Below are 26,438 nucleotides of genomic sequence, written 5' to 3' on the forward strand. Positions count from 1 at the left end.
TTCATGGCCAAGTTATAGCAGCACTCCCAGAAAACGTGTTGTTGTGGTGGTCAGTTAAAAGCCTTCCCACTACAATGAGAGAGATCTGCTTATCCTAAAAGTCTGAGAGTAATAAGCAGTGCAGGGACAACAAAAAACATTCATGAATACAATAAAACTGCAGCAGTTTGGACCAACAATGGTTTGTTTCTCTACATTCTGTATCTTACTAGTCTTTTCTTAGCATCATTTGCAACAGCAGTTTCCTGAGGTTAATACGGACTGCAATTGGTAGGCCCTGTACATGTGTGCTCAGAGAGACTCTGGGTAACCTGAAAGCCATTTATTTTTGTCTTCAGCTTAAAAAGCAAATATTAAAATTTATAATGTATAGCAGAATGAGTCAGACATTTTGCACATGTACTCTCTCACTTTATTACTCCTGTAATAAAGTGATTCAATTTTGACACCAATTAGCGTTACTGAATCAGGAACTTTAAATATTCTGCTCTAATTCCAGATAATTTGTCTGGAAGAATCCATATCTATCTGTGTGTGCAAAGTCCACATTAAAAAGGGAACAAGTGCAAACCCACTGCAGTGGTAAACCCTTTGCAATTTTAAAAGCTTTAGTAGAGAATTACAAAAGATGAAGGGTATACACTTGCACAGTACAGGAAACATACATACAATTTGAAAGGAATTCATCTCTCGAAATGCGAGACCAGTGCTTGACCAAAGTAACAGACATAGCTGAACTAACTATTCAAAATGAAAGGCAGCTCCTACCCCCATTCAGTAAAAGAGCCTAGGGCGTTGCGTTTTGGCACTCACCTGTTGTAACCATTCAAAGAAAATGCACCCTGTGGAGATGCAGACGTGCTGGTCTTAAAGTAGTAAATACATCCCTCATGGATAATCACAAATCTCAGTGGCCCTGATAAAGAAAAAAGCAAGTAAGATATAAATCCAAAGGCACTACTAAATTCTAGAACAATAGCTCTAACCAAGTTAGGAGGCCCTAGTGAATTTCATTAATCCTTATAAAAGGGCACAAAGTAGTGGAGTGGCAGCTGGCTGCTGACCACTCACATGAAGCTCCTCAAAAGAAACCCAAGAGACTGCAAGCCTGACCTCCACCTGTGCTCTTTCTCTGAAGAAACAAGCTAACATAAGAGTGCAGCCTAAAACACGATGAGAGGGCTACAAATAGCTACTTAGTTCAATGTAATATGATTTGGGGTGAACATCTCTCCTCTTTTCTTCTTAAAGGCGGCAGTACGTACATGCATCAAGCTGGCAATAAAGTGGTGCTTTACTTTTTCTTTTTAAAGCTAAGTGCCAACTCTCCTCTCTCCTTTATCAAAGACAGTAATCTTTGCCCTTAGTTGTATAAACACAGTTTAGTTGTAAGCAGGCATCGGAAATGACTAGAATACAAATGAAACTCCCAGTCTTATATTTTGTCCTATTAAATGGATTCTGATTCCACAAGTAATTACTATTACTAAGCAGTCTTGTCTTAGCAGTGAGAAAATTTCCATTTCACAACAGCAATAGAAGACTGGGATATTTTTCCAGTACCAAATAACCAACTGCAGAAAAAGCTGAGCACAAATTTGTTTTATAAAAGAATTTTTGAAATTGATACACATCCCATCTGTTTCTGCCTTAAAATCTTACTTTTTAAAGCCTTGACAAGATATTTAACTAAATACAGGAAAATCATAACATTTTTCATCTAAGACTTGCAGTTTCGAAACAATTAAAGCAAATTCTTTCAACATGAGTCTTTAATACATATATTCCTGTAAAACTGTATTACAATACAGAGAAAGAGGAAGGCCAGCTTGATTGAAGAGCCTGTTAACAGGAAACGCATTCATGGCTCTAAAGGCAAAAATTAAAACCATTGAACTTACACTTCAAGATCTGCAGCTGAGTGCCTCCCTTTTTATGAAGATAGCCCGATTTGGTCACTCCTCCAGGCATTGTCAAAAGGTTTTGTGCTCCAATTGCCTTCATTGGGACCGGCCAGACCTGTTCCTCTGCAGCCATCTTCTTACTGCAATGTAGAATAATTAATTAAGAACAAAGTTAGATTTTACTTCGGGAAACGAGGACTGAGAAACAAAGCTTGTTTCCTTAACCAAGTTTTCCAAACGACTAACATGGTTCAGCAGTCAAGTATGCAGGACAGACGCGTGTTCATACATTCCAGGAAGTTTGTGAGGTATAAAAAACACAGCGCAGAAAGTCCCGATTTATTTTTATACTGCTCTCAAAAGTGACTGACAGTTGTCAAAGCAATAGAAGAGTGCTTAGTATATGTTATTTCACTATTTAGATCTTAAAACTGCCTCAAATGATAACACTGAGACTAGAAAGAAAATCAGTTTGTTCTCTAAAGCTCTACACCACGCGTGGGCACTGAATGTAGTTTTCTGTGCAGCGAAGGAGTCCATAGTCAGATTTTAGTAACCACACTCAGTTATTGTAAATATGCCTCTCACATTTGTATGTTTTATTCTAACTAATAGCATTAGCATATAATCTTATACTGAATGCCATATGTGACAATGCAAATCAAATCCATCTCAGGATTGCTGCAGGACGACGTTCCACTCATACACCAATTATTAATGCCCTGCTCCACCAAGTGCCTTTGCAGTTCCCACTGTCTCTGCTATCATCTTATACAGGTTACCACGAGAACTACCCTTTCAAGCAGCAGTTTTTCCTACCTGATGTATCACTGTAAGACCCTTTTTTCTTCAGCTGGCAACAGAAACGAGCTAAAAATCCATTTATGTAAAACATTCAAAGAACACAAAACAACAACAAAAAACCAACCTCAGAGGAACCAAGCAGTAAGCCTGAGCTAGGCACAAAACGGTCAGGTGTAGGGCTCAAGACCTCTGCTGGTAAGAGGTAAACTAGTAAAGTTCCTTTGTGAATAAAACCTGTTAATTCATTTCTGAAACTGTTTAGAATGGAAAAAAAAAAAGTGTAATACAATACTGAAATCTAATGGATCCTGTGCTTGCTTCCCCTTTCCTTGAAAGGGACAGTAACAGAAGTCAATAGCTCAATACAGGAATCTCAGAGCCAACAGTAAAGTGTATCTCATCTCCAGTGCGTGTGTTAGGAACGAAGGGAGATCCAAGGATATCCTTCAGCAGATCTGCCTAGCACTTAGTGCTACCTGCTTGGCCTTTGCTGACGACGTATGTGTGCAGAGCAGGGGAAATTACCAGCAATTTCTAGCAGGGGAAATTCTTTAGGCAGCCTGGAAAGCATAACAAGCTTTCAGTCCCCCAGTGTTATAGAAAGGTACAATGGGAGTAGATGGGATGTAAGGCTCTAGACAGGTTCTCGCAGAAACGCTTGCAGAAACTGCAAGGGCCATGGCTGCCCAGCTCTCTTCCAGTACCTTCCTACTCACCAAAAGCTGTTACTTTTGCTGCTATATCCTCTCAGCTCTAACCCCCTCCTGTTCTTATCACATAATTGAGATTTTTCCAAGCTGAGTTGGGCCTTCCTCCTCCTCTCTGCAATGAAATTTCTAGCAACAGCAGTGTATTAATAGGTCCAAGAAGGGGCTACACATAATACTTAAGAATTACTAAAACAGTAAAAAGTATTAAGTCTAATAAAAAAAGAAAACAAAAACTTCAAACAAACTTCAACAAAAAGAGAACTTCAAATAATTTCTCCAAATCTTGCAGAAAAGTCAACATGAGGGAAATAGGGCATTCATCAGCAGGCTGCTAACACCCAACTACACTGCAGTACTGTAGTACTGCTCAGAGCCATCTCCTTGAAATGAGAAACACAAAGGCAACTCTTGGGCAAATTTTTGATTTTAAGAGCTAGTATATCAACATTCAAACATTTGAAACTAATTTACAATTAAGTGATTTCAGCCTGTTTCTAATTATGTTCAGAAAAAGAGATGAAGCAAAAATTGTAACTTTTTATTCAGCCAGATATACTCTGATCTCAGTTTCCTACATCTAACTCTAGCATTAGTCTCAATGCCATCCAATGGTTTGAAGGCCATCATGGGTTTGTTTTCAAATAGCATCTGCTTGCTCTACGAAGAGCAGAAGAAAGGACTTCAGCAACTCGACTTTGGAATTAAGCAATAATCTCAGTGTTATTGTACCTAGATTGAAAACATTTCACAAAAGGGAGAGTTAAGTACCTTGGGGAGGTTATCCAAAACAACCACAAGCTGAGATTCTAAGAAGCCAATGGCAAACACTGGGGACAAGGGTATCCCTCCCTAGGTAAATACAGAAAACACAAATATTTGACTAGGTCATGGCGGCCTTCCACACAGATATCTGCTGAAAAGCCAAAAGAGCAGGAAGACAACAAAATATTTATTACATAGAAGCAGAGAAACGAGGGGATAAAGAATCCAGTTCTACAGTGCAGTCAGTACAGGATTTAACCAAAAGGAAGAACAACAAAGTATCAGGTTCTGCTTCCCCTTCTTGACAATCATTCCTTATCTTTGCCTATTTACAATAAAACAGTTCTGAAAATACAGACCAAGCCCTCAAACTTCCCCATCCACCTGAGTGAATAAAGGAGGTGTGGCTGAACTCCCTGCAGGCAAATACATATTTCACCTAAAACGCCAGACTTTCCAATGAGCTTAGCTGTGCATATTTTCTGGATCTCATTGTAACTTTTCCCACTTCCCATTCTCATATGTAGGCTCGGGATGAAGTCACTGACACACAGGGAGGACTTTGGTACTCTGGACTGAAACACTTGAAATAAGTCTCTTAAATCAGTACTCTGAATTTATTCCCAAGCAGATTTTTCTTTTTTTGGGGGGGGGAGTACAAAACAATCCTAGAAGAACACTAGATGCTATTTCGCATCCTTCTGTTGTGAGAAAGCTGTCAAAACAAAATATCCACAGGATCTTTATTTTAGGGGTGGGATGAAAGAAGAATTGATGCTCTTGAAGATTTTCCTGGTCTTAGCACCTATAATTGTCTTTAGCACACTGAAATGGATCTTTCTGCTCTTGATATTCCTCCTGTAAGTTTCTTTTTCTACTTCTTTTTTTTTTTTTTTTTTTTTAAGTCTATTATGTGAGGAACAGATCAATGCTCCATTACCAGGTATGGTCAATAGCAAGCACCAAAGTCACTGTGGAGCCTATTAGCTCTGTGATCATTAAGAATGGAAAGGCATTTCCACGATACCTTCTTTTATACCGTTACATTCTTGCACTACAAGCCAAAGATCCCCTCACATATTTTCATCCCAGGTGCATAAGCAAAGCCTCTTCCACTGAGCAGACAAGGAAGGTAATGGGAGAGGCCCACTAAGAGCCACTGGGACCAGGCTACCCTCTCTTTCTGATGCCAGGCCTCTGTTACAAGACACAAGGTAACAATACTTACACTATATCTTTTGAGCAAGCCTCTAGTAAAAGCCACGTACTTTATTCCTCCTCTTCTTGTCATCAGGGGACTAGGTACATATTTTTAAATTTTCTCCATCAAGCCCCACACCCAGCACAAGTACCTCTTAAATCAGCCTTCGCTACCCTGAAACACTGTTGAAATGAACCATCTGAACCAGGAGAGGATGACAGCAGCAAAAGGCCTTGCACCACTTCCTTTCTCAGATGACCCTCGTGGCAATTCTATGCCTCAGCGGGAGACAACAGACTTTAAAGCGTAGTGGGAGACACTGGAACAGCAGTTAATAGGACTTGCTTCATCACTCAACAGAGTTTTTTGAAAGACAGAGCAGTGCAGCTAACACTATTGAGCATGATACGGAACTCGTACAATCAATACTGTAATTCATACATGCAAACTGGTCTCCCACACTTTGTTTGGCAGACCATGCATGCGCTGGAAGCATCACTGAAGTCAGTCCAAGCCTATCCCATGAGCACACCTTTCTCAAATACTATCAGAATGAACTCCTTCTGCCACATAACACATCTGGAACAGATTATGGAGGAACACTTACCCCTTTTGGCCTTAAGAGGTATTGGCATTCAGCCCGATTAAATTGATACAGGCTGATTTAACTAAGGACTGCATCCTGGAAGAGCCAGGAGTTCTCGCTCCTTGCTGAACCTCAGCAGAACACATGGCAGATGCGATCATCCCCACGCCTTGCAGTGTATAAGCATAATGACACATTAACCTCATTGCTGAAGCAACAGCTGCCAAAAGTTGCCTTAAAAGTTGTCACTTGTTATAATAATATTTATGGTCAGTACTGGAGCCCCTTTGGTCCTGCTGAAAACAAAAAAACAAGTCTCCTGAATTGCAGTAAAAATTGAATCTCTTCTGGATTTGTCACAACAGTCTCTGTGCAAATTATGTCTGAGAAAAATTTGAATGCCATAATATTTCATAACATTTAATCTTTAAATACTGTTTTGAAAGTAAAACCTAGCAAAGCAGGATGTGGATTTCCTTCTAAATGCGCGTGTAACTTACAGAAACAAATGCATTCCTGGTATAATGCAGAAGACGACTGAAATTTCAGTATCCACAAAAGGTTGAACCAAAATTAAGGCAGCACTGCATATACAGAAAAATTTAATAAAAGCTTCCCTAATCTGCTCTCTGTGATTCTGAGCAAAAATGAGTTCTCCATTTCAATCACCTACATATTTACCATCTGTTTGTAAAACTGCTTTCTGCAAAAATTTCAGGTCTTGTTTCCATTATTTAATAAATATTCTCCAGTACGTCTGAAATACCCTTTCCTATTTTTCCCACTTTTCTGGGTTACACATTGCATTTCTTAACAGTCTCAACAGCCCCTTTCACAACAGTTTCTCAGCAGAATTAAGCGTAGCACAAACACTGAGAAGAAATAAATCTTAAGGACAAAGGGAATAGAGAACTAAGCCTGACAGAGGTGCATGTTATAAATAAGTTCACTCCATTCAACTTGCTTTTCTTGCCAGGTGAGCGTTTCTAACCAACACTCTCCTCGTTTTTCCCCCTTCAATTCTTTGCCGTTTTCTGCATAAGATGCAGAAGTTAAAAGCATTTTTCCTCGAGTCAGTTTTCTTCTCTTAGTTTTAGTTTGCTCCCTACCTAAAAGAGGAAAGATGACAGAAATACAAGCCAGAAACGTGCACTAACCTTGTCACCGTGCCTGATCGACACATAGTTTTTCTGCTGACACTTTCACCATATGATAGTTTCCTTTGCGAGGACAAAGCCATTAGCAGCTGATAGCCCCTCTCAGGCATGACAGGAACATCGCCGTGCTCCTCTCCTTTTTGTGCATAAAAAGGCTGAAGGCGGCGGCGATAACTTCAGTGCACACAAAGGAGAAGCTGTGCCCCGACTGTCTGTACATCTGCACTGCAGCGTGGCCAGAAGGGACGCCTAGGCAATGACTTGTTTCCTTTGTTACTTCCTGTTTCCCCCCCAGAGTCAGTGGGCAGCACTGTCTTTGTCAGATTTCCCAATATCCCGCAGAGGCCGTAAATCAAACCATGCGTTACCTCCAGCCTCTGTGAGACTGCGAGCCACGCAGCGGGGGATTTTCCAGCGCTCGCTTGCCTCTTCTTCACCCTTCCACCAACTAACTGCTTTCCCATGGGAGAAAAAGAAGGTAGCCCTTCTCCCTTACAGTGTGCTCAGGCAGCATCAGCAGAGGCATGGCTCAGAAATGCTGCCATGCTTCTGAAGAGCCTGCGCTTTGGGTCCTTGCCCCGCACCACAGAACTCTGCTAAGTCCTTCACCTCCCTTTTCTCCCCTACAGCTGGAGCTTGTCCTTCCCTCTCCAACCCAAGAACTCTGAAATGGCTGTTTTGAAAGACCGTGCAGCATATGCATGCTTCAGAGCAAGCTTTGTCTGTGCATTTGACACCACACAAACCACGAGACAATGAAATTCTTATCCACAGGCTTACAGCATAAGGGCCGCAATTCTACAGGACAGGCATCACCAGCTGATGGTGAAAAATAAATGCCTTTGTTTTCAAAAGCAACTCATGTATTGCAGAATGATCGACAAGACTTACATACCCTGACATGCTGAGTAAAGCTTACTTCCAGCACAGGCTCCTTCCAGGCCAGGCAACACAGGAAGGGCAAGCAGAGAGTAAGCACCACACATTTACTGTGCGCTTGAAAGAACAGTGTTTCAAGACAACGTCATGACGCTACTTAATAAGAATCAATACTCAACCGATTCAGTGGTTTAATTTACAAATCTTTCATAGACAAAAGTTGCAAAGAATGCTACATTTCAGCAATTTGTGAAATAGCAATTCAGCAGTTTGTCAACGCTGGCAGCCCACGGCTTGGGCAGGTACACACTTTGTTTGCTGGGAAGAGTGGAGGGCCGGGCCCAGAGAGTGGTGGCGAATGGAGTTAAATCCAGGTGGTGATGGGTCACGAGTGGTATTCCCCTGGGATTGGCATTGGGCCCTGGCATGTTTAATATCTTTATTGATGACCTGGACGAGGGGATTGAGTGCACACTCAGTAAGTTTGCAGATGACACCAAGTTGGGAGGAAGTGTTTGTGTGGAAGAAATAGACCTGGGGATGTTGGTCAGCACTCAGCTGAACAGGAGCCAGCAGTGTGCCCAGGTGGCCAGTCCTTCCTCTCCTGCTTTTCTGCTATGTTAAGATTGTTCTCTGCTATCCAACATACTCTTCTAAGCTTGCATTACTTATCCTTCAGCCTTTACCTCTACCTCACTGAAAAAAGCAATGATCAAAAACGACAGCGTTTGAGTACACGTAACACTGCAGAACATCCATTCCAATCATCAGTCTGATACGCTTTAGCCTTGGTTTTACCCCTCCAAAGTTTGCAGCCATAACACAATGCTCCTTGGGCTCTACAGTCTCATTTTTAATTAATATTTCATACGTACAATACGTTCCTGAAGTACTGCTTTTCCATTCTAATCTTTCTGATGACACCCTCTTCATATAAGCACTCACAAATTCCAAGTTTTTCATTTCAAGTTCCAAGATCCCCTTTCGATTTTTCTGGTGATTTCTAGCACTGGCCAGATGGTCATAGAGAATGAGTAGTTAGAACAGAGGCCACTGCACATGTGCACAGGCACAAGCTGGTGTTTTAGTGAGGAACAAATACACACCAAAACCGCCAAAATGCATTTATGTGTTTCACAGATTATCATTCATATAGTAGAATGAAAATTCAGCTTAACTTTCTAGACCAAACATTAATCAGAAGGATTGTGTTTCAAAACTACAAACACAGAGTCTGAATAGATGCAACATTTTAATGGGTTTGATTAACATGTCTGTCAGGGAAGTGAAAAAGGAATAAATAAGGCCTCCTCCACAATGCAAAATTCAGTTTTGCAAGGAATGCTGGCATGTGGTTTTCAGACTACTAACTTTTATTTGTCCCCACAAAATCAGTGAGGCCTTGCATCAATGCAGCTCAGGGAGAATTTCAACCAAAAGAAGTCACTTCATCTCTTTGACATTATGAGATCTCACTTAGGAAGAACCAAAACATCAAAAACAACTTTCCATCTGGTTTTCACTCCATTAGGACCACAGAATCATAGAATGGCCTGGGTTGAAAAGGACCTCAAAGATCATCGAGTTTCAACCCCCCTGCTGAGTGCAGGGTCACCAACCACTAGACCAGGCTGCCCAGAGCCACGTCCAGCCTGGCCTTGAATGCCTCCAGGGACGGGGCACCCAAGACCTCCTTGGGCAACCTGTTCCAGTGTGTCACCATCCTCTAACTGAAAAAATTCCTCAGCACTGCTTGTGGAAGACAGTCAATCATCTCTGCCAATGTTACTAACAGCTCTTGCTCACAGTCAGAAGTAACCACACCTACCCCAAGTTTACTAAAAGCAAGAGCAATAGAAGAGGTATCTCATACTATACTAACCTCACCGGTGTAAACGCACTGGTTCAGCTGAGGTGTTGAGCTATCTGCAGCAAGAGAGCTTCCTCTTACTGACCAACTTACAGGAAACTGCAAGAATGGACCGCAGACAAAAGCGGACTGAGCAAGAAATGAGGCAGAAAAATCAACAAACCAACAAAAGTGCAAAAGAAAAGCACAAAACCCATTTTTCTTCCACCAGAGCAAGTAGCCATCCTAGTGATCAGGTTCCACTCAGAGTAACATAAGAGTTCATACATGATCTCTTTCATTAAAAGTCTGTAGTATAGCAAGATAGGAAAGACAACTATATTCTGTTCTAGGGGCTAATAAGCTTGAATCAAGAGTAGACTATTATAAGACTTATTGTTTCTGTAATTCAACCAAACTAGTTTAGACCAAGCTTCTAGATCACAGTGGGAAAACATCCAGTATTTTGAGAGAGAATACATTTGTTAACAGTATATTCTACAACTATATATTGCAAAAGAGTTAAGTTACTCACCTGAATACTTCATCTGCTAGGTAAGGCAGCCCTGTGAAAATGTGAATAACCATGCATCAGAATTACTTCCGCCAGGTGACCTGCAGAATAATTACAATAATAACCATAATTAGTAACAAAAGGAATAAGCAAAGCCTGGATTTCCAGAAATCCACTTTCAATGCCAGATAAGTGACAGTTCTTAAAACTTCTGCTATCATTTCCTCATTCTGCTTACTGGGGAAGAACTGAAGTAGTTATAATAATATAGTATAAGCAAGCAGACCATATACTATTTCTATATATGTGTACCTATATAGAATTTTATATTAATATACACATACACACACGGTCTACAGTATCTAAAATACACTTACAGAGGAAGAATATATCGATTTTAAAATGAAATTGTAAATTGTTAGGTTTTTTTTCCCCCAAAAAAACTTGGCACAAGTACAAGAAGGTGACATACTGACTTCGATTTGACCAAGTGTTATCCCTCACAAGCGCTTGTAGCACAGTTTAGCATAGTTTAAAAAATAATCATCATCATGTCACTGAGAAGTACAAACGCAATGGACCAAGTCCTATTCCTGCACACAGTTCCACTGCTGACAGATGCAAAGGGAGTTTCCCCAAAACATACACTCTGAAAGTGGGAGTTTCCCCAAATTATTTATTTCCTTGGCAGAACATTTCCCCTCTATGATATTACAGTTGAAACGATTTTATTTCCTTGGCTCATTTGTAATGACTACATACAATTCCATTAGCAATGCACTCTATAATGGAAGATTTAGCAAGGACTGTATGTCTCCAAAATAAATTCTGCTTATGTTCCAAAATACCTCTCAGTATCGAAGCCAGTATGCCTTTAGTACATGGAACACCAAAACAAAAGACACCTAGCAACTTACAAGGGAGAGTCAAATATCCATTGTAGATTATAAAGCTACCTGACCGGTACATTTATTTAGCCTGTAGACATCTCATTATATAAATTTAAGCCTGCTGTTAGCAAATATTTTTATTTCTTCTTAGAATTTGACTTAAATCTATTCAAAGAATGCTAAGAGTCCGGGTGGAAAGAAGAAAAACCTGCGAGACGTGCATTTACATTCACCCTTTTCTACCATTTCTGACACTAATGCATTTTGGCAAGACAGACAACATCCACCCGTTCACTATATGCCGTACACCTTCAATACTCCAAGAAAACTTAGGTCCAGGACTGCTGTTGCCAGGTAAAGAGATTATGTCACACGAGTGTATATGTAAGGCAGCAGAAAAAATATTGAATACAAGCAATTTTAAAGCATTCCTGGAAGAGGATATAAAACGCCTACAAAAATGCATCAAGCTTATTGAAAATGTCCTTTTGAATGACTATCAGCAAAAACAGCGCAATGAGTGAACAGATTAATTCTATCACTGACACCGATAACAAGTTACTAAGTGAATAATGAACACACTCAGCAAGCCATGCTTTAAAGTATTTGGTCACGTCATCCATCAGCCCTTCAAGCTGTGTGTCCCTCTTCTGGTGGCATTCAGTAAATATTTAAGGCAATCTACCTCTGCAGGCACGTGGCTGCAACCAGCACAAAAGAGGAAGCTCAACTTCTGCCAGACCCTGCAAAAACAAAACCAAGCATTTTCTATTTTTGCTTTGTTTGAAAAGAGGCTGTGTGATAACATTTAAAGACAAAGTATAACCACAAAGGCTCTTTTTCTATGTTTTACTGCTATACAACACAGTTGATAGTGCTGGTTTCTAACTAACAATGCACTGAAGCATCTCAGAGATTGCTCTTTTCGTACTTGGAAACTCTGACTGGGAATCAGAATCTCAAAACAAGCTAATAATCACGCATGTGTAATTTACAGAATTAGAAGGTCCAGCTAGGCCACATTGCTCATGGACAGTCCCCACCTCCAAGAAGAGCTCTGAAGCCTAAGAAGACAAAAGGACAAAGAAAATATTTGCCAAGAGCTCATTCACATGTGAAGATGAGTACTGTGCCCAAAACCTCAAGCAAGTGTTCCAGAAAAAAGGTTTCTTTCCTCCAGTTTCAATGATAATTCCCCTTTAAATCATGATATAAGCTTCTCTTAAAAGATGTTGTAAGGCAAAAGAATTTTGCCACTCCCACCTCCAACCACCAAAACTAAATCAAAGCACTGAAATGGGTATGGATTACAGTAACAAGGACTGAAGCTCACGGTGTATCCCATCACTTTTGTAGATGCAATTTTTTTTTCCATGCATTGGTAACAAGAATGTCTGCCAGTTCACACTTTTCTACAAAAGCTGAATTGAGCTGTAAGCATGAGATCGTGCATTGCTGGGATTTTAGGGGGTGAGGGAGTTTACATAAAATAAATCTAAATATACCTATGTATATTTGCTCATAAAAATGGTGTATAGCATATACTCTATGCAACCTCACTAATCTTCTTAGCGCCATGAGCTGCAAAGAACACCTCACCCTTGTGTGCTGTTCTTTCCTAAAAGCTTTCTTGAAAAAGTTTCTTCGCAGCACTGCAGCCAGAATCTTCTGGAGGTGAGCTGCTTGCGGTACAAGTGCACTCTTACGATCTCCACACTCTCATGCTTTGTGCACTGCCTAGAACCAGTGGCCATTACTTCCAGGGAGCCTGTGCAGTGTTGTTCCATTTGCAAACTCTGGTACTCCACAGAATTCACGTTTATGCTTACATATGGATCATGAAGCATCTCCAGCAGAAGCTTCTACAATATTTTTAGAGTACCTTGCTGCTAAACACATCCTGGCTATTCTTAAGACACACGGTCACTTTCTGCACACAATAAAGAACTGAAACTAGATCTCACTTGCACAAAAGAAATTCAGGAATTGGGGTCAGGGGGATTAGTCTTGTTCCAAACCAACAAATCAAACCTGACATCTCCTTGTGCAGTAATACATCAACAGACTCAAACAGACCTAGACCCAAACCAAACAACAGATCATGCATATCACAGATGCACTGATTCAGCTGCCTGTGTTACTGGCATCCCAACGTAGAAAGCCTACAGGTGCTGAGCTTAAAGGAGGAAAAATAGAAACAACTGTTGTTTCCGCACGCTGTTTAAAACATGATGATATTGTAACATTTTATGTAGCGCTGAAACCACACAGGCTTACACACAAAGCCCTCAGAAAACTGTAATTATCAACTAGCAAAGTGTATACACATACTACAAATATATCTGTAGTCATGATAAGAACTCTCAGCTTCAGTTGTGCTAAAAAATACGAGGTGTGTTACTCTGACCAGAAAGCCTCCCCTTCCTCCAGAAAACACCAGACAACCCTAGAGCATTTCACTTATCTGATGTTCAGTGGTACACCACTACTTTAATGAAAGACATTCCGTCACGTACATTCACAGCATGAATATGTACTTACAAATAAAACCCATTCCTTGCGAAGAAACACCTTTAACAAAAAGGAGCATAAGGCTGCAGCTTTCATTAACAACAGTCTTTATAGCTACTTTGTTTTTCTTGGAAGAACCATGAACAGATGGAGGTTAGACTAGTCCAGCTCTAACATGGTGCCAGCTTTTTCTAACTCTATAAACAAGTACCTCCATTTTTATTTCCATCCAAGCAAGAATTAGTATTAAGATATCAAAGAAGTGGTTGTTCCTCCTCCAAATATCTCTTCCCCACAAGAAAAAAAAGAAATGTAGTAAGGGCAATAAAATACAGATTCAATGTAGACTATTTTATAAAGAATAAATCAAGTTGTTCACAAGATACAGTAATACTTGTCTACATTTAAATCTGGACAAAACACCATTGTAACAGAAGTTCACTTCACTTCTTACCTCTCCTGTGCAGTCTACCTGAGAATCAGTAACCGGCACGGCAGGATCAAAACCAACGAGCACAAGCACTGCCACAGTTACAGATTAAGTGGATAAGAAAAAAAAATAAGCATCAAGTCAAAAAGTACAAAGAATTTCTGAAAGTACTGTGACTAAAGTATACACAGTTGATCCAGAAAGGGTTCATGCTGTGTTCTATATACCTTGAAATCTTAAACCTCAATTTTTTAGATCATTTGGAATGCTAGAGAGTTTTTTTTATTGTGTCCCATTCCACTTTGTTAAAAGATGAAACCGTTTGATTAGAAATCACAAGGAATCTGTTCTCCAAGACTCACCACTCCTGATATTTCAGCTGTTCTACAGAACATCATCTTCATTCCTTTTCGTTGCTCTAGTAAAAGCTTCCCTCTTTTTCCAGGTGATGTTGCTGAAGTATTGCAAATAAAACCCTCATACCTTAGAACACTATGGTTAAACAGTCAGTAGCAATATTGTCTGCCCTCTTAGCACAGGGTTATAATGAACACATCCAGTTTCTACTTCCTTTTTGTGTGGACTTTACACCTGAGTATCAACAAAACTTCCTATTTGGTCACCACCTGTAACATGCACAAAAGACTAAAAAACCAACAAGAAAAAACTAGAAAAAGGAAAGGGAGCCTGGTCAACATCACTGCCACAACTGGCAAAAACTGGGGGAGACAGGGCTTTCTCGCAGGTTGTATGCTTCCACAAAATTATAGACTCATAGAATCACCAAAGTTGGAGAAGACCTACAAGATCATCCAGTCCAACCATCCACCCATCACCAATAGTTCTCACTAAACTATGTCCCTCAGCACAACATCTATACATTCTTTGAACACCTCCAGAGTTGGTGACTCCACCACCTCCCTGGGCAGCCCATTCCAGCGCCTGACCACTCTTTTGGAAGAGCAGTATTTCCTAATGTCCAGACTAAATCTCCCCTGGCACAACTTGAGGCCATTCCCTCTTGTTCCATCACTAGTTACACCAGAGAAGAGGCTGACCCCCAGCTCACTACAACCTCCCTTCAGTTAGTTACAGAGAGCAATCAGGTCTCCCCTGAGCCTCCTCTTCTCCAGACTGAACAATCCCAGCTCTCGCAGCCGCTCCTCATAAGGCCTGTGCTCCACACCCCTCACCAGCTTCGTTGCCCTTCTCTGGACACGCTCCAGGGCCTCAATGTCTTTCTTGCAGTGAGGGGCCCAAAACTGGACACAGTACTCGAGGTGGGGCCTCACCAGTGCTGAGTACAGAGGGACAATGACTTCCCTACTCCTACTGGCAACACTATTTCTGATACAAGCCAGGATGCCATTGGCCTTCTTGGCCACCTGGGCACACTGCTGGCTCATGCTCAGCCGAGCATCGACCAACACCCCCAGGACCATTTCCTCTACACAGTCTTCCAGCCACTTGTGACAGTCCAAGCGGAATAGTATGCCTCTGACTGCTTCCTTCTGAATCGTGGGGAGTTTTATTCCACTCCCTATCCGAGACTTCCAGGTTAGAGAGTAGAGTACCCCGAGGATAACTGGCCTGACTTTTAAAGACAGATGTAAAGAAGGCATTGAGAACCTCAGTTTTTCCTTATCCTCAGCGATCACATTCCCAGCCACATCCAGTAAAGAATGGAGATTCTCCTTGGTCCTCCTCTTACTGTTCATATATTTGTGGAAGAGTTTCTTGTTCCCTTTTATCCCAGTGGCCAAGTTGAGTTCAAGCTGGGCTTTTGCCTTTCCAATTTTCTCTCTGCACATCCCAACAGCCTCTTTGTAGTCTCCCTGAGTTGTCAGTCCCTTCTTCTAAAGAAGGTAGATTGTCTTTTTCTCCTGGAGCCTCAGGAAAAGCTCCCTGTTCATCCACGCCAGTCTCCTTCCCCACCAGCTCATCGTGGGGCTCAGGTGGACAGCCTGTTCCTGTGCCTTCAGGACTTCCTCCTTGAGGAGCAACAAGCCTTCCGGGACCCATTTACCCCCCAAGACCGAAACCCAAGGGACCCTCCCTACCAGTCTCCTGAACAATTCAAAGTCCGCCCTCCGAAAGTCCAAGGTAGTCCAGGTCTCCTCACCTGGTTCCACTAAGAATTGAGAACCCTATCGTTTCATGGTTGCTCTGTCCAAGACAGCTCCTGACCTCCACGTCTCCCACCAGACCTTCTCTGTTTGTGAACAGCAGGTCCTGCGGGGCACCTCCCCTGGTAGGCTCCCTCACCAGCTGCAGAAGGAAGTTATCTTCATACACTCTAGAAACCTCCTAGACTGCTTCTTCTGCACTGCGTTGTACTCCCAGCAAATATCAGGGAAGTTGAAGTCCCCCATGAGGACAAGGGCTGGCGATTGCGCAACTTCTGCCAGCTGCTCATAGAACACCTCCTCTGTCTCTTCATCCTGGTTAGGCGGTCTATAACAGACCTCCACCAGGATGTCTGCCTTGTCAGCCTTTCCTTTAATCCTTACCCATAGAGACTCAACCTTATCATCCCCAGCTGCAAACTCAATAACATCAAAAATCTCCCTAACATAAGAAGGTAAGAATGGCTCTTCACAACTCCTGATCCATGAGTCAGGTGCACTTCTTCCACAACCATTCTCAGCTAATGCAGACCCATAGGCACAATTAAAACAAACTCCTGCCAGGCTGCTGGCCTATACACTTCGTATCCTCTACTTAGGGCTACAGAAAGAGAAAAAATTAGACATGGCAGACAAATGACTCAGCGCACTGACCAGAGTGGTTGAAATGGCACAGATCCACCCAATAATTAATTTTCTCCTTCCCGTCTACATGGAAAAGAACATTCCAGGAAGGAAGGGGATTGTCTAGGGTCACCAGCTGAAGAGTTTCAAGCAAAAAGACTTCTGCTTGCCACATTTTGAAGCAAAGACACTGCTGCAAATGCCTTCTGCTTGCCTTTCTCTCAGTAAAGATGAGATAAAACACCCATCATACGCCGTAGCCCATTAGATCAGAGGTTAGTTCATCTTTAGGAATTAGCAATATTCTCACTAATCCCTTGCCACCTGCCAACCCAATTTTGCTGGGGAGCCACGTCCCACAGTGCAAGGGTGTAACCACAGCACCCTTCTCCTTGTTTAGGCAACCCTGTATCTCCTTCCATTCCCCTTGGACTTACGAAGCACACATTGACCAACTCTGCCGGGCAGTCCTGATGTCAGCCTGCAGGGAGTGGAAGTGTGGACTGCTCTCCTGTATGGGAAAAAGGATGCCACAGCGCTGGGCAGGAATGCTCCAGCAGCAGCGGCACAGCCGGCGCAGGGCCAATGCAACAGATTGCTTCAGGACATAATCACTCGGATGCCATTTAGTACTGCGTACATTTGGAATTGTGGCATTGCATCTTATCAACACCGCTTCCATTATTATTGGAGAGGTTATCTGTACCTCAAAGCAAAGCATGACGCTCAGCAAACCCACACATTCTCTGGTAATGCTTCAGTCTGCCCCTTCAGACACTCAGATCAGTGACTGTCTTCACAACAGCTGTGATATTTGCCTAGGCACAGAAATAAGGGATTTTTTTTCCTGGGGGAAAAAAAGTTTTTAAAAATGACTCACTGAGGCTTTGAGCTCAGAGGGAAAAAAGAATTTCACTGTGAGTTCTTCCCGTAACAGCTACTTATAAATACAACAGATTCCTCTCTAAATGGATAGAGAGTGGTTACACTCTCTATCTCTCTTCTCCTAGCTTAACGTGAGAAATACATTTAAAATATTCCTCTTTCCCTTCCACATTTCCCCACTCCCTCCCCCACTGCACAATCACACATTAAGTACTTACCTAGCATAACCCCAGCAGTCTGCTGTGCTCACTTTAATCCTAAATAGGAGTACTCATGCAAGCTTACTGATAGAATAAATTTGGGACCAGGATGAAGTTGGGCCAGACTATTATTTGCATAGGTTCTCCTAAATCCATGACCACAATTCTATTGCCTAAAATCCCACTGGTACCCTTCTACGTAGTTTGCTCTTTGGATAGAAGTACTAACCTTACAGCAAGACCTCTTTGCCCTTTCTGCAAGGGGTATTTGGGCTCCTCCAAAAACCCTTTTTGGTTACTGTTCTCTTGGGTATAGTCACTTACTTAGGTTAAATGCAAGTCTCCAGCTGGGAATCAAAGGTGAGCGTTGTCCCAGGCAAAAACAAGACAACACAGGACTATCTGGTGCTCTTACAGGTGGTATGCTCACTTGGATAGCAGAAAGCCTGCTCCCCACGCAATGTGCACACACAAACCCCTCTCTGCTCACAGAATTGTGTAGTTAATGCTGCGCAGTACTTGGGAAACATACCTGTTTGACGTGATGGTGGAAGCTGACTGACTGAAAAATTACAGCGTAACGCTTAAACATTTAAGCCTGTTTGATTCAAGAGAGGCACTGAACAGTCACAGATGTTGAGCAGCTGTGCAAATCAGGTCACCCTTTTGCCTGAAAAAAGCTCAAAGTGCCTCATTTTGATGAGTCAAGTTTACAGATAAGATCAGGCTTGATCTTGCAAACTTTAATCCTTTCCTCTGTCAATAGGACCTTTAGACTTATAGGCAAGTTTTCTGTATGCTAATTTTTTCTCTGCATTATTAACGTGACAAAACAGAAAAAAGTTTTCATCCTCCTAGGAATACGGGAAAGTACAGAAAACAAAGAAAAGAAGAGCAGCTCTCACACGTACATTACGTATCTGAAGTGTGCAGTTTCATCAACATAAGGAAAAAAAAATAGAGTTCGTCACATTGCCTAGGTCAAAACAGTGTGTCTGCTACATCAGACAGTTTCTTCACAGTGTAAAATAAACTCCAGCTTGATCTAGAAGAAAAACAATTCTGGGACATGTTGTAATAGAATTACTATTAAGCAACATTAGGGTAATGATTTACTCTTGTTAGGGCTGTCACAAGATTAGAGACTAATATTTTAAGCCACTGCTGCTTGTAGGAACTAGCTCTCCAGGCTAACTACGTTCTGGTCTGAATGCTAACCTCCGCACTCACATGTGTACAGGCAACTTCTGCTGAAACGGAGGGGAACTAAGACTGAGGTGAAATTTTCAAGGATGGAGTTTAAACCAAAATTTATTTTATAGAAGAGTTTTAACAAATTTTGTGAATATTCCAATAGAGAGACTGTCCCTTACTTATGTCAAGGTGTTATGAAGTATGTCAAGTCCTGTAAAGTACTTTAAGATAAAATATAATAAGGACCATCTCAAAGATGTTTTTATTTGGAACAAGATTCACATGCAGACACTGGGAAGAAGTTGGGGATCAAATCTTGTTCCTACTTCTGTAGCCACAGCATTGTACAACCCCCCCAAATCACAGCTCGAGATAGAAAGTCAAAATGAGCTTTGCGTTGTTTTTTCCTTCCTCAATAGACTGCCATTTATTTAATAGGAAAATATGCAAATATTCATTAAAATGACTGTTTCCAGAATGATGATTAATTTCTATCAGTACAGTAACAGGAAGGTAAAAATAGAACGGGGAAAAAAAAAAAGCTTCCTACCCAACCATGTTTTTTTCTTTCCACTTTTGGTTTTATGAGCCATACTTCAGCAGATAGCACCGAGGCACACACAGAAATCTACTTCCGACTCTTTGCTTTCTTGTTACTGAATGGTTATTACATTAAAGATGGAAATGAAAACACTTGAACATTCACTAGGATCTGCTGCAGAATCTGATACGCTGCCCTACAGCGTTGCACGAATAAACATGTGTTCAGTGACTGATTTCAGCACAGAAAAGGTTTCCCGCAGAGAAGAAAGCTTGTTTGTCTGGAGCAGAACTGATCATGAAAGTGGAAACTGATGCACTATGTGAGATTTCCCACCTCCAAGGGTTCTTGGTTTTTGTTTTCATCTAAACAGGCAGACTGCAAACTAAGCTAGACCTGACCTTTTTTCCAACCTGCTGAAGCAGAGTAACTCCCAATGACACGGCGCAGCTGGCAGCTCCAGCTCACCTGAACAATGAAAAGCTGCATTTACACTCAGAGCAACAATGGAGTTCAGGTCACTTAAACCCAACCTAATTCATACTCTTGTCCTCATGGAGAAGCTCTCATACATGCAGTCTACTTCTCCATGACCCAGTACACTTCATTTAATTTTTGACCATATAAGCACTAAGCTTAGGAACCCTATATCTTCTTGCCTGCTTCTACTGTTCTTCCTCCTCTCTTTGTTCGGATCTGCCACGTACTCCCAAGCAATCTTTTGCTTTTAGTCATGTCTCTGTTATGTGTAAATCACCTTTCACATGAAGTCTTGCAGCTTACTTCCCATCATCTCTTCCTCCAGCCAACACTGAGAAAACAACAATTGCTGAGGCAGCAACAGATCCAGACATGCACACCGGTGCCTTAGCACTTCAGCCTTTTCTTTGCGAGTACTGTCAGAATCGAGAATGAGGAAATGAAGAAAATAGCTCAAATTCCAATATCAGGGGTGTTTTTCTACTGCAAGTTGGGACTAATCACTTAACTGGAGCAGGGTGTCAGTGTTCAGACAGGGTGCTGGAGGCTTACAAGGTAGCTGTAAGAGAAGAGATGCGCTGTAACATAAAAACAGAGATCCCAGTGCTAAGAACTGGGTACCTTTAGCAGATTGTACTCTCTAGAAGAACAGGTCAGGCCGTGGTTTTTTGGTTTTGTTTTTTTTAAACGCACATAGCTATACTGAAACTGACACAGTGCTTGAATTCTAGCATTACTGCAGCACTGCTCCGTATACACAAACAACGCACAGCACTGCTGCATAGCACAACTAAAAATAACTGGTAAAGATCAAAGAGTTGATCTATTTCCAAACTTCGTCACACCATCAGTTTTGATGAGGGAAGGAAAAAGCAAACAGAACCTCTATATCTCTGCCTGAAGACTCTGATCTGTGACTGTTACCATTTCTACAGCTATGCTGACACAGCAAGAAGACAGCAATAGAATTACTGGACAGGGGAAAGGAGGACAGAGAATACAGGCAGCTTCCTTCTTAGAGATCTCAATCATTACCTTTGCATATTTGTCTTGCGTTCTTGCCAAAAATTACAGAATTCTAAAATCTGGAGAATTCACATACACAAGAAGTATTACTCAGTGGGCCTCCAGACTTCTTAAGAGCTGATTAAAGGCAATATTTTGCCCAGGTGTCACTCCTTTATGAGTCCTGCTGGAAATTCCATCTCCATGTTTTGAGGAAACAAGCTGGAATGACAGAGACTGTTTGCTGAGCCCTTACAGGTAAGCTCAAGATTAAGGGCATGAATCCAAGTTTCTCCTAGTAGTCCAATTACAGTAAAGCCGAAGGGCATGAAATAAAGAATAAACGCCTTGGTTAAACATACTTGCTAAACTTTTCTGTTTGGAGATTGCAAGATATCCCTGCACCGAAACAAGCACGAACACCAGTTAAGTGTTTTTTAAGTGATATCTACAAGTCTTTTGTGCATGCATGTTCTGAAACAAGATCACTTTACACATTAAACCAAGTTTAGTTAAAATGCATGCTACATCATTAAGCAACAACAGCCATAATTTGATTACATGGACTACTGTCAAGTTTGGTAAAGTGATCTAAAAGCTGTGTGCAGGTACAGTTCTCCAGGTGTTCCACAGGGCAAGTCAAAGCCACTTTCATGCTGGAAAAGTCTCCACAGTCACCGAAATCCATGTGGAATTAGGAAGTGCTACAGCTACTCAAGTGCTCACACACTACAGTATACAGCAGAGTCAGTCATACTACTAAGAACAGAACCCCAAACTCCATCTTCCTAAAATACCCAAGGAAATGGTCCACAATCACAGCAATGTGTAATTATTTTAAGTTACAGCAGGGTGATTGCATTTAACTAAACAAAAAAAAGTTTACCTTTCAATAATGTAAGGATACAAATCCAGCTTGAATTGGGAAGTTCCTTATTTAACAAATTCACAGCAGAGGAGCACAAGAGGGGGAAAAGTTAGAAAGACACACACACACGTTCCCTGGAAGACAGAACATACCTCGTGATTCAAGGGCACCCAGTGTTCCACAAGGACAGAATGATCCCCACCACACATGGTTAATGATGTACAGCTTGTCAGTCACTATCACACTTCAGCATAAGTAAAATGGAAATCTGGAAAGCTTCAACAATAGCCAGTTGTTTTTTTTTTATAACAACAACAACAAGAAAAAGCAGCTTGTGGGAGCTGAGGAGAGAAGCCAAGATTTGATTTCTGAATTTCCTTCTCTGACATTCCTGCACTGCAGATTATCTTTCAATATTCTGCCAAAGATGCTCAGATATACATAAATACCGCAATAACGCCTAGGAAAAGATAAGAACTGGGTCATTACTGTAAGTGAGCTGGCATGCAATTAAATAAATAGATTACTTCAGTTACATTGGTATGTTCGGATAGAGGGAGAACAACACTTAGGTTTGTTTCCATAGGAAGCCATGGCTCTGCATTCTTCCCTAATTATTACTTTGCCCCGTACAGAATTCATCCCTAGTCTGAGGAAAAACAGTTTTCAGATTCCTGCATGCATTAAAAGAAACGTGGATTCTTCTGCCCCATTTATTTTTAATAAAAAAAATAAAAGAGAAATTCAACATAGGAGTTCATAGATAAGAGGTAAGAGTGGGAAAAAAGCCTTCAAATGTCTTGGAGAAATACTGCAGAGAAGCATGTTGCTCTTAAAAAGCAGCATGCTGAGAATGCTGTGGCGTGCTCTCACCTAGTTACCTGCCCTAAGCACACAACGATACGTATGCTCCTAATACACAGCAGGGTAAGTAATGTTTTAAGTCTTCAAATGACAGCTAAGACGGATCAAAACTTCACTGCCTTCAGTTTTTTCCTCAAAGCATTACAGAAGGCATAACTTGTTAGGCGTTACAGCATAAAATGAGTGCTTTCTAACAAGAAAGTTAGCAATGTTCCATAAATACTATAGGAACTGGCAACGGTCTATCAATATATGAAAATAATGTAAAAAATGCACGCTCCATTTGGTACTGTCTTGATGAAAACACACTGTCTCTCTCTTGCTGCCTCAAGTTCTCCGCGCCCAGGCTCCCACCTCCTCTCCCAACACTGCTTCATTGCACTACAGGTTCAAACACAAAGCAACGTCATCAGGAAGTGCACTGATGAAAGAAGTTCACCTTAAAAAAGGCCAGGAAAATGCTTAGCTACGTGCAAGAGGAACAGCCATCTAAAAGGTTGTTTTCTGTCCTGCCTAAGAAATCCCCATCAAAAGACTGGAGGCATTGTGGCAGGATCATTGTATCAATACGTTCAAACCTAAACAGACCAACTGACTCTGGAAATCCCCTGATTAATCCCGCGAGCTCACCCTTCTATTTACAGGGCCATCCATCAGTTCTGCTGAGAGCCTGAGCTTCCATGGAGCTTCCTGCAAGGTCTGGTAGCAGTAACAAGCCAAGATCCTGATCCTACAGCAATACAGACGAACAGTTTTCCTAGTAATGGGGCTTACGCACATCTGCAAGCACTTTTAAGACCAGGGCTTAGCCAACAGCAACTAATCCACACAATGCTTGCAGGGCTGCACATTCCAAACAACTCAGGGAACTGCAGGATGATTTAACAAGAGTGCGAGTTACCCATTGTCTGGCACCTGGAAGATACCTCAGCACCAGGTCAGTGTTGTCAATTCACAACCCATACCCCTCCAGTACTGCAATCTTACCGTACAGTAACGCAGAGCAATACACACATGAACGGTCTGAGGGCTGCAGGTTGACGAGCACACAATGCAACTACCAGAGTCCGAGTGTCAAAAGCATTTTTCCTAGTGGTAAAATGACCCATGTATGCACGCGTTCGGGTTTATACATTTGGTCATTCATGTTTGTCATTCAACATTGTAAGAGCTAAGGTATCTGCCTTAATGAGTTTCCATTTCTACTTAACTGCTCATTACCAAAGTGCCTGCCGTGCTGACATTTCCACCAAAGGAAACTACATGTCTATTTCAGTCAAAAATTGAAGTAGGAGACTTTTCTCCCTACCTCCTTTTCTGTAGGCCAACATGAAGTTTCCTACCAAGAAAAATACAATTGCAGGCTAGTATTAAAAGCCTCTAGGTCCAAGGGTCCCTCCGCCTGCAGCAGCTTCCAGTTCCACAGCTGATCAGAATGTTCTTGCTTGGACAGCCCTGCCAGAGGTGCAAGGGCTGCAAGACTTTATCTTTGTGTATTCATTCTGAGTGGTTTGAAACCTGTAAGCCTCTTCCAGAACTGGCGTGTCTGTATCTTCCTTCTTCATAACTTTAAAAAAAAAAAAAAAAAAAGCAAGCTCTTTGTTTTCTGGACTTCTTAGTATGAAATTTGTCATGCTTTGTGGAGAGGTTTATGGAGAGCTGGGAGATTTTAAAACAAAAAACATGCAAACAGGAAACAGCATTTAACCCACCGCTAAGCTGACCCAGTACTGACTCCTCAGTAATGGAATATTGGCAAGGGGTACCTATTAATCAGCTCTCTTGCAACAGTAAGATGGCTCCAAAATACAGTAACAGGAAGGGGAAGGAACATGTGTTATGCCTAAAAGCAAAACAGCAAGTTTACTTTCTCCTGTAGCATGAAGGAGATACTTGAATGAAACAATCTGCCGAAGTTCCAGCTATACACATCCTGCACAAATAAAATCAGGAATAAACAGAAGGTGTGTGTAATTCATCAGATGTTAATGTATTTCATACACTCTCCCCATAGCCATAAACGACTGAGAGCTGAGTGAAAGTGGAAATTTGCTTTTCACGGTAGGAAACGTACCAGTGCAGCACAACTGATTTCACACAGGAAGCTGAAGTCCCCCCATGCCCAGGGCAGCCAGAGAATACGCACCAGCAGAGAGGCTCAGGGCACCCTGCCAGCAGCACCCACCTGTTGGATGGGGTCGGATGAGGCTCAGAGCACCCTGCCAGCAATTGGACAAGGCTCAGCCCCACTGCAGCTTGTTCTCCGCTGGCATCACCAGGACCCACTGCAAAAGTCCTGGCAGACAGGTTGGAAAGAAGGGAATCACGTACCCACTTCTGCAGTTCATTCGGGTCAGTGGTATTATTTGAGTTGCTATTGATTTACAGTGATCGCTTGCAGGATAGAAGCAGACAAGTTAAATCAACACAAGCCGGCTTCTCTTGCTCCCTACAAACACCAGGAGTAAAACCCACAATGCACACAACCAGCTGTAGTTGAATGGGAACTACAGCCCCAGAGAGAGAAGGCAGCACGAACCACGCCAGGTCTGGAGGAACCTGAAGATGGCAACATTCAAGAGACCGCTGTTAAAGCCGCAATGCAATCTGTGTTCCATCACGAAGAAGCCCTGCCTCATCCTTCAGCGCACAGCCCATCGGAAAGACGCTAGGAACCTAATTCTGATGCTCACAATGCACCACCACACCAAAGCCCCGGGAAGCAGCACAGCTCTCTCATCAATTTCTTCCCGAAGAGAAGCAGCCACGTGTGTCCCCAAGGAGCCCTTCCACCTTCTCACCAGCGGGCCCGCGCTGCCGAACCGACCTCCCACGCGCAGATGACCGCGGCGCGGACCCGGAGCGCCGAGAGCCAGAGCCACACCCTCACGCCCGGCACGAGAGCTCCCGCACCTCCCCGCGGCTGCCCGGCACCGCAGCGACGGGTCCTGAAGGAGAGGGAGAGCGGCCGCTGCCCTCGAACTCGTCCCGGGGCGCCGCGAGGAGCCGGCTCTTACCTCAGCCGTAGCTGCGGCTCAGCTCCGCGGGCGGCCGCTTCGACACAGCCCGCCCGGCCCCGCAGTCCTCGCCGCGCCCAGCGCCCGCCCCTTCCTTCACCTGCCGCCGCGGGCCGCCCCGAGGCGGGCCTGGCCGCGCTCCATTCTCCCCTCCCTCCGCGGGTGGGAGCTGCCGGGACCGCACCGCCCTCCTTCGGCCGCCGCAGCCCACAGAGAGAAGTTTGAGTTGGAAGAGACCTCGCAGCCCACCCAGTGCCACCCTCTGCCGTGGATTGGCTGCCCACACCAGCTCAGGCTGCCCGGGGCCCGCCTAACCCGGCCCTGATCACCTCCAGCGATGGGGCACCCACAGCTCCCTGGGCAGCCTGAGCGCTCTGCTGCTGCTGTCAGTGTAGCGGGGGCTGGATTGGGTTGGTCACAAATGCCACAGTCCCGCA

At 42.7% G+C, this 26,438-nt stretch overlaps 1 protein-coding gene across 10 annotated transcripts in view; it reads right to left on the bottom strand.

The window, feature by feature from the left end:
- The window catches only part of SH3BP2 (SH3 domain binding protein 2), a 37,805-nt gene extending 11,619 nt beyond the window's left edge, over positions 1-26,186 (bottom strand). The window contains exons 1-5 of one of the 10 annotated variants that reach the window (XM_021395368.1): positions 26,002-26,186; positions 11,942-11,999; positions 10,388-10,418; positions 1,902-2,044; positions 814-916 (exon numbers count right to left, since the gene is read on the bottom strand). In XM_021395368.1, coding sequence (XP_021251043.1) covers positions 814-916; positions 1,902-2,037 — 239 coding nt within the window. In that variant the 5' untranslated portion in view covers positions 2,038-2,044; positions 10,388-10,418; positions 11,942-11,999; positions 26,002-26,186. Of the gene's footprint in view, positions 1-813; positions 917-1,901; positions 2,045-7,124; positions 8,460-10,387; positions 10,468-11,941; positions 15,068-25,785; positions 25,811-25,897; positions 25,922-26,001 lie in introns of those variants that run through there. The other 9 variants (XM_021395363.1, XM_021395367.1, XM_021395361.1 and 6 more) reach the window with 9 other exon arrangements.

Source organism: Numida meleagris, chromosome 4, assembly GCF_002078875.1.
Source record: "Numida meleagris isolate 19003 breed g44 Domestic line chromosome 4, NumMel1.0, whole genome shotgun sequence".
Taxonomy (NCBI): Eukaryota; Metazoa; Chordata; class Aves; order Galliformes; family Numididae; genus Numida; species Numida meleagris.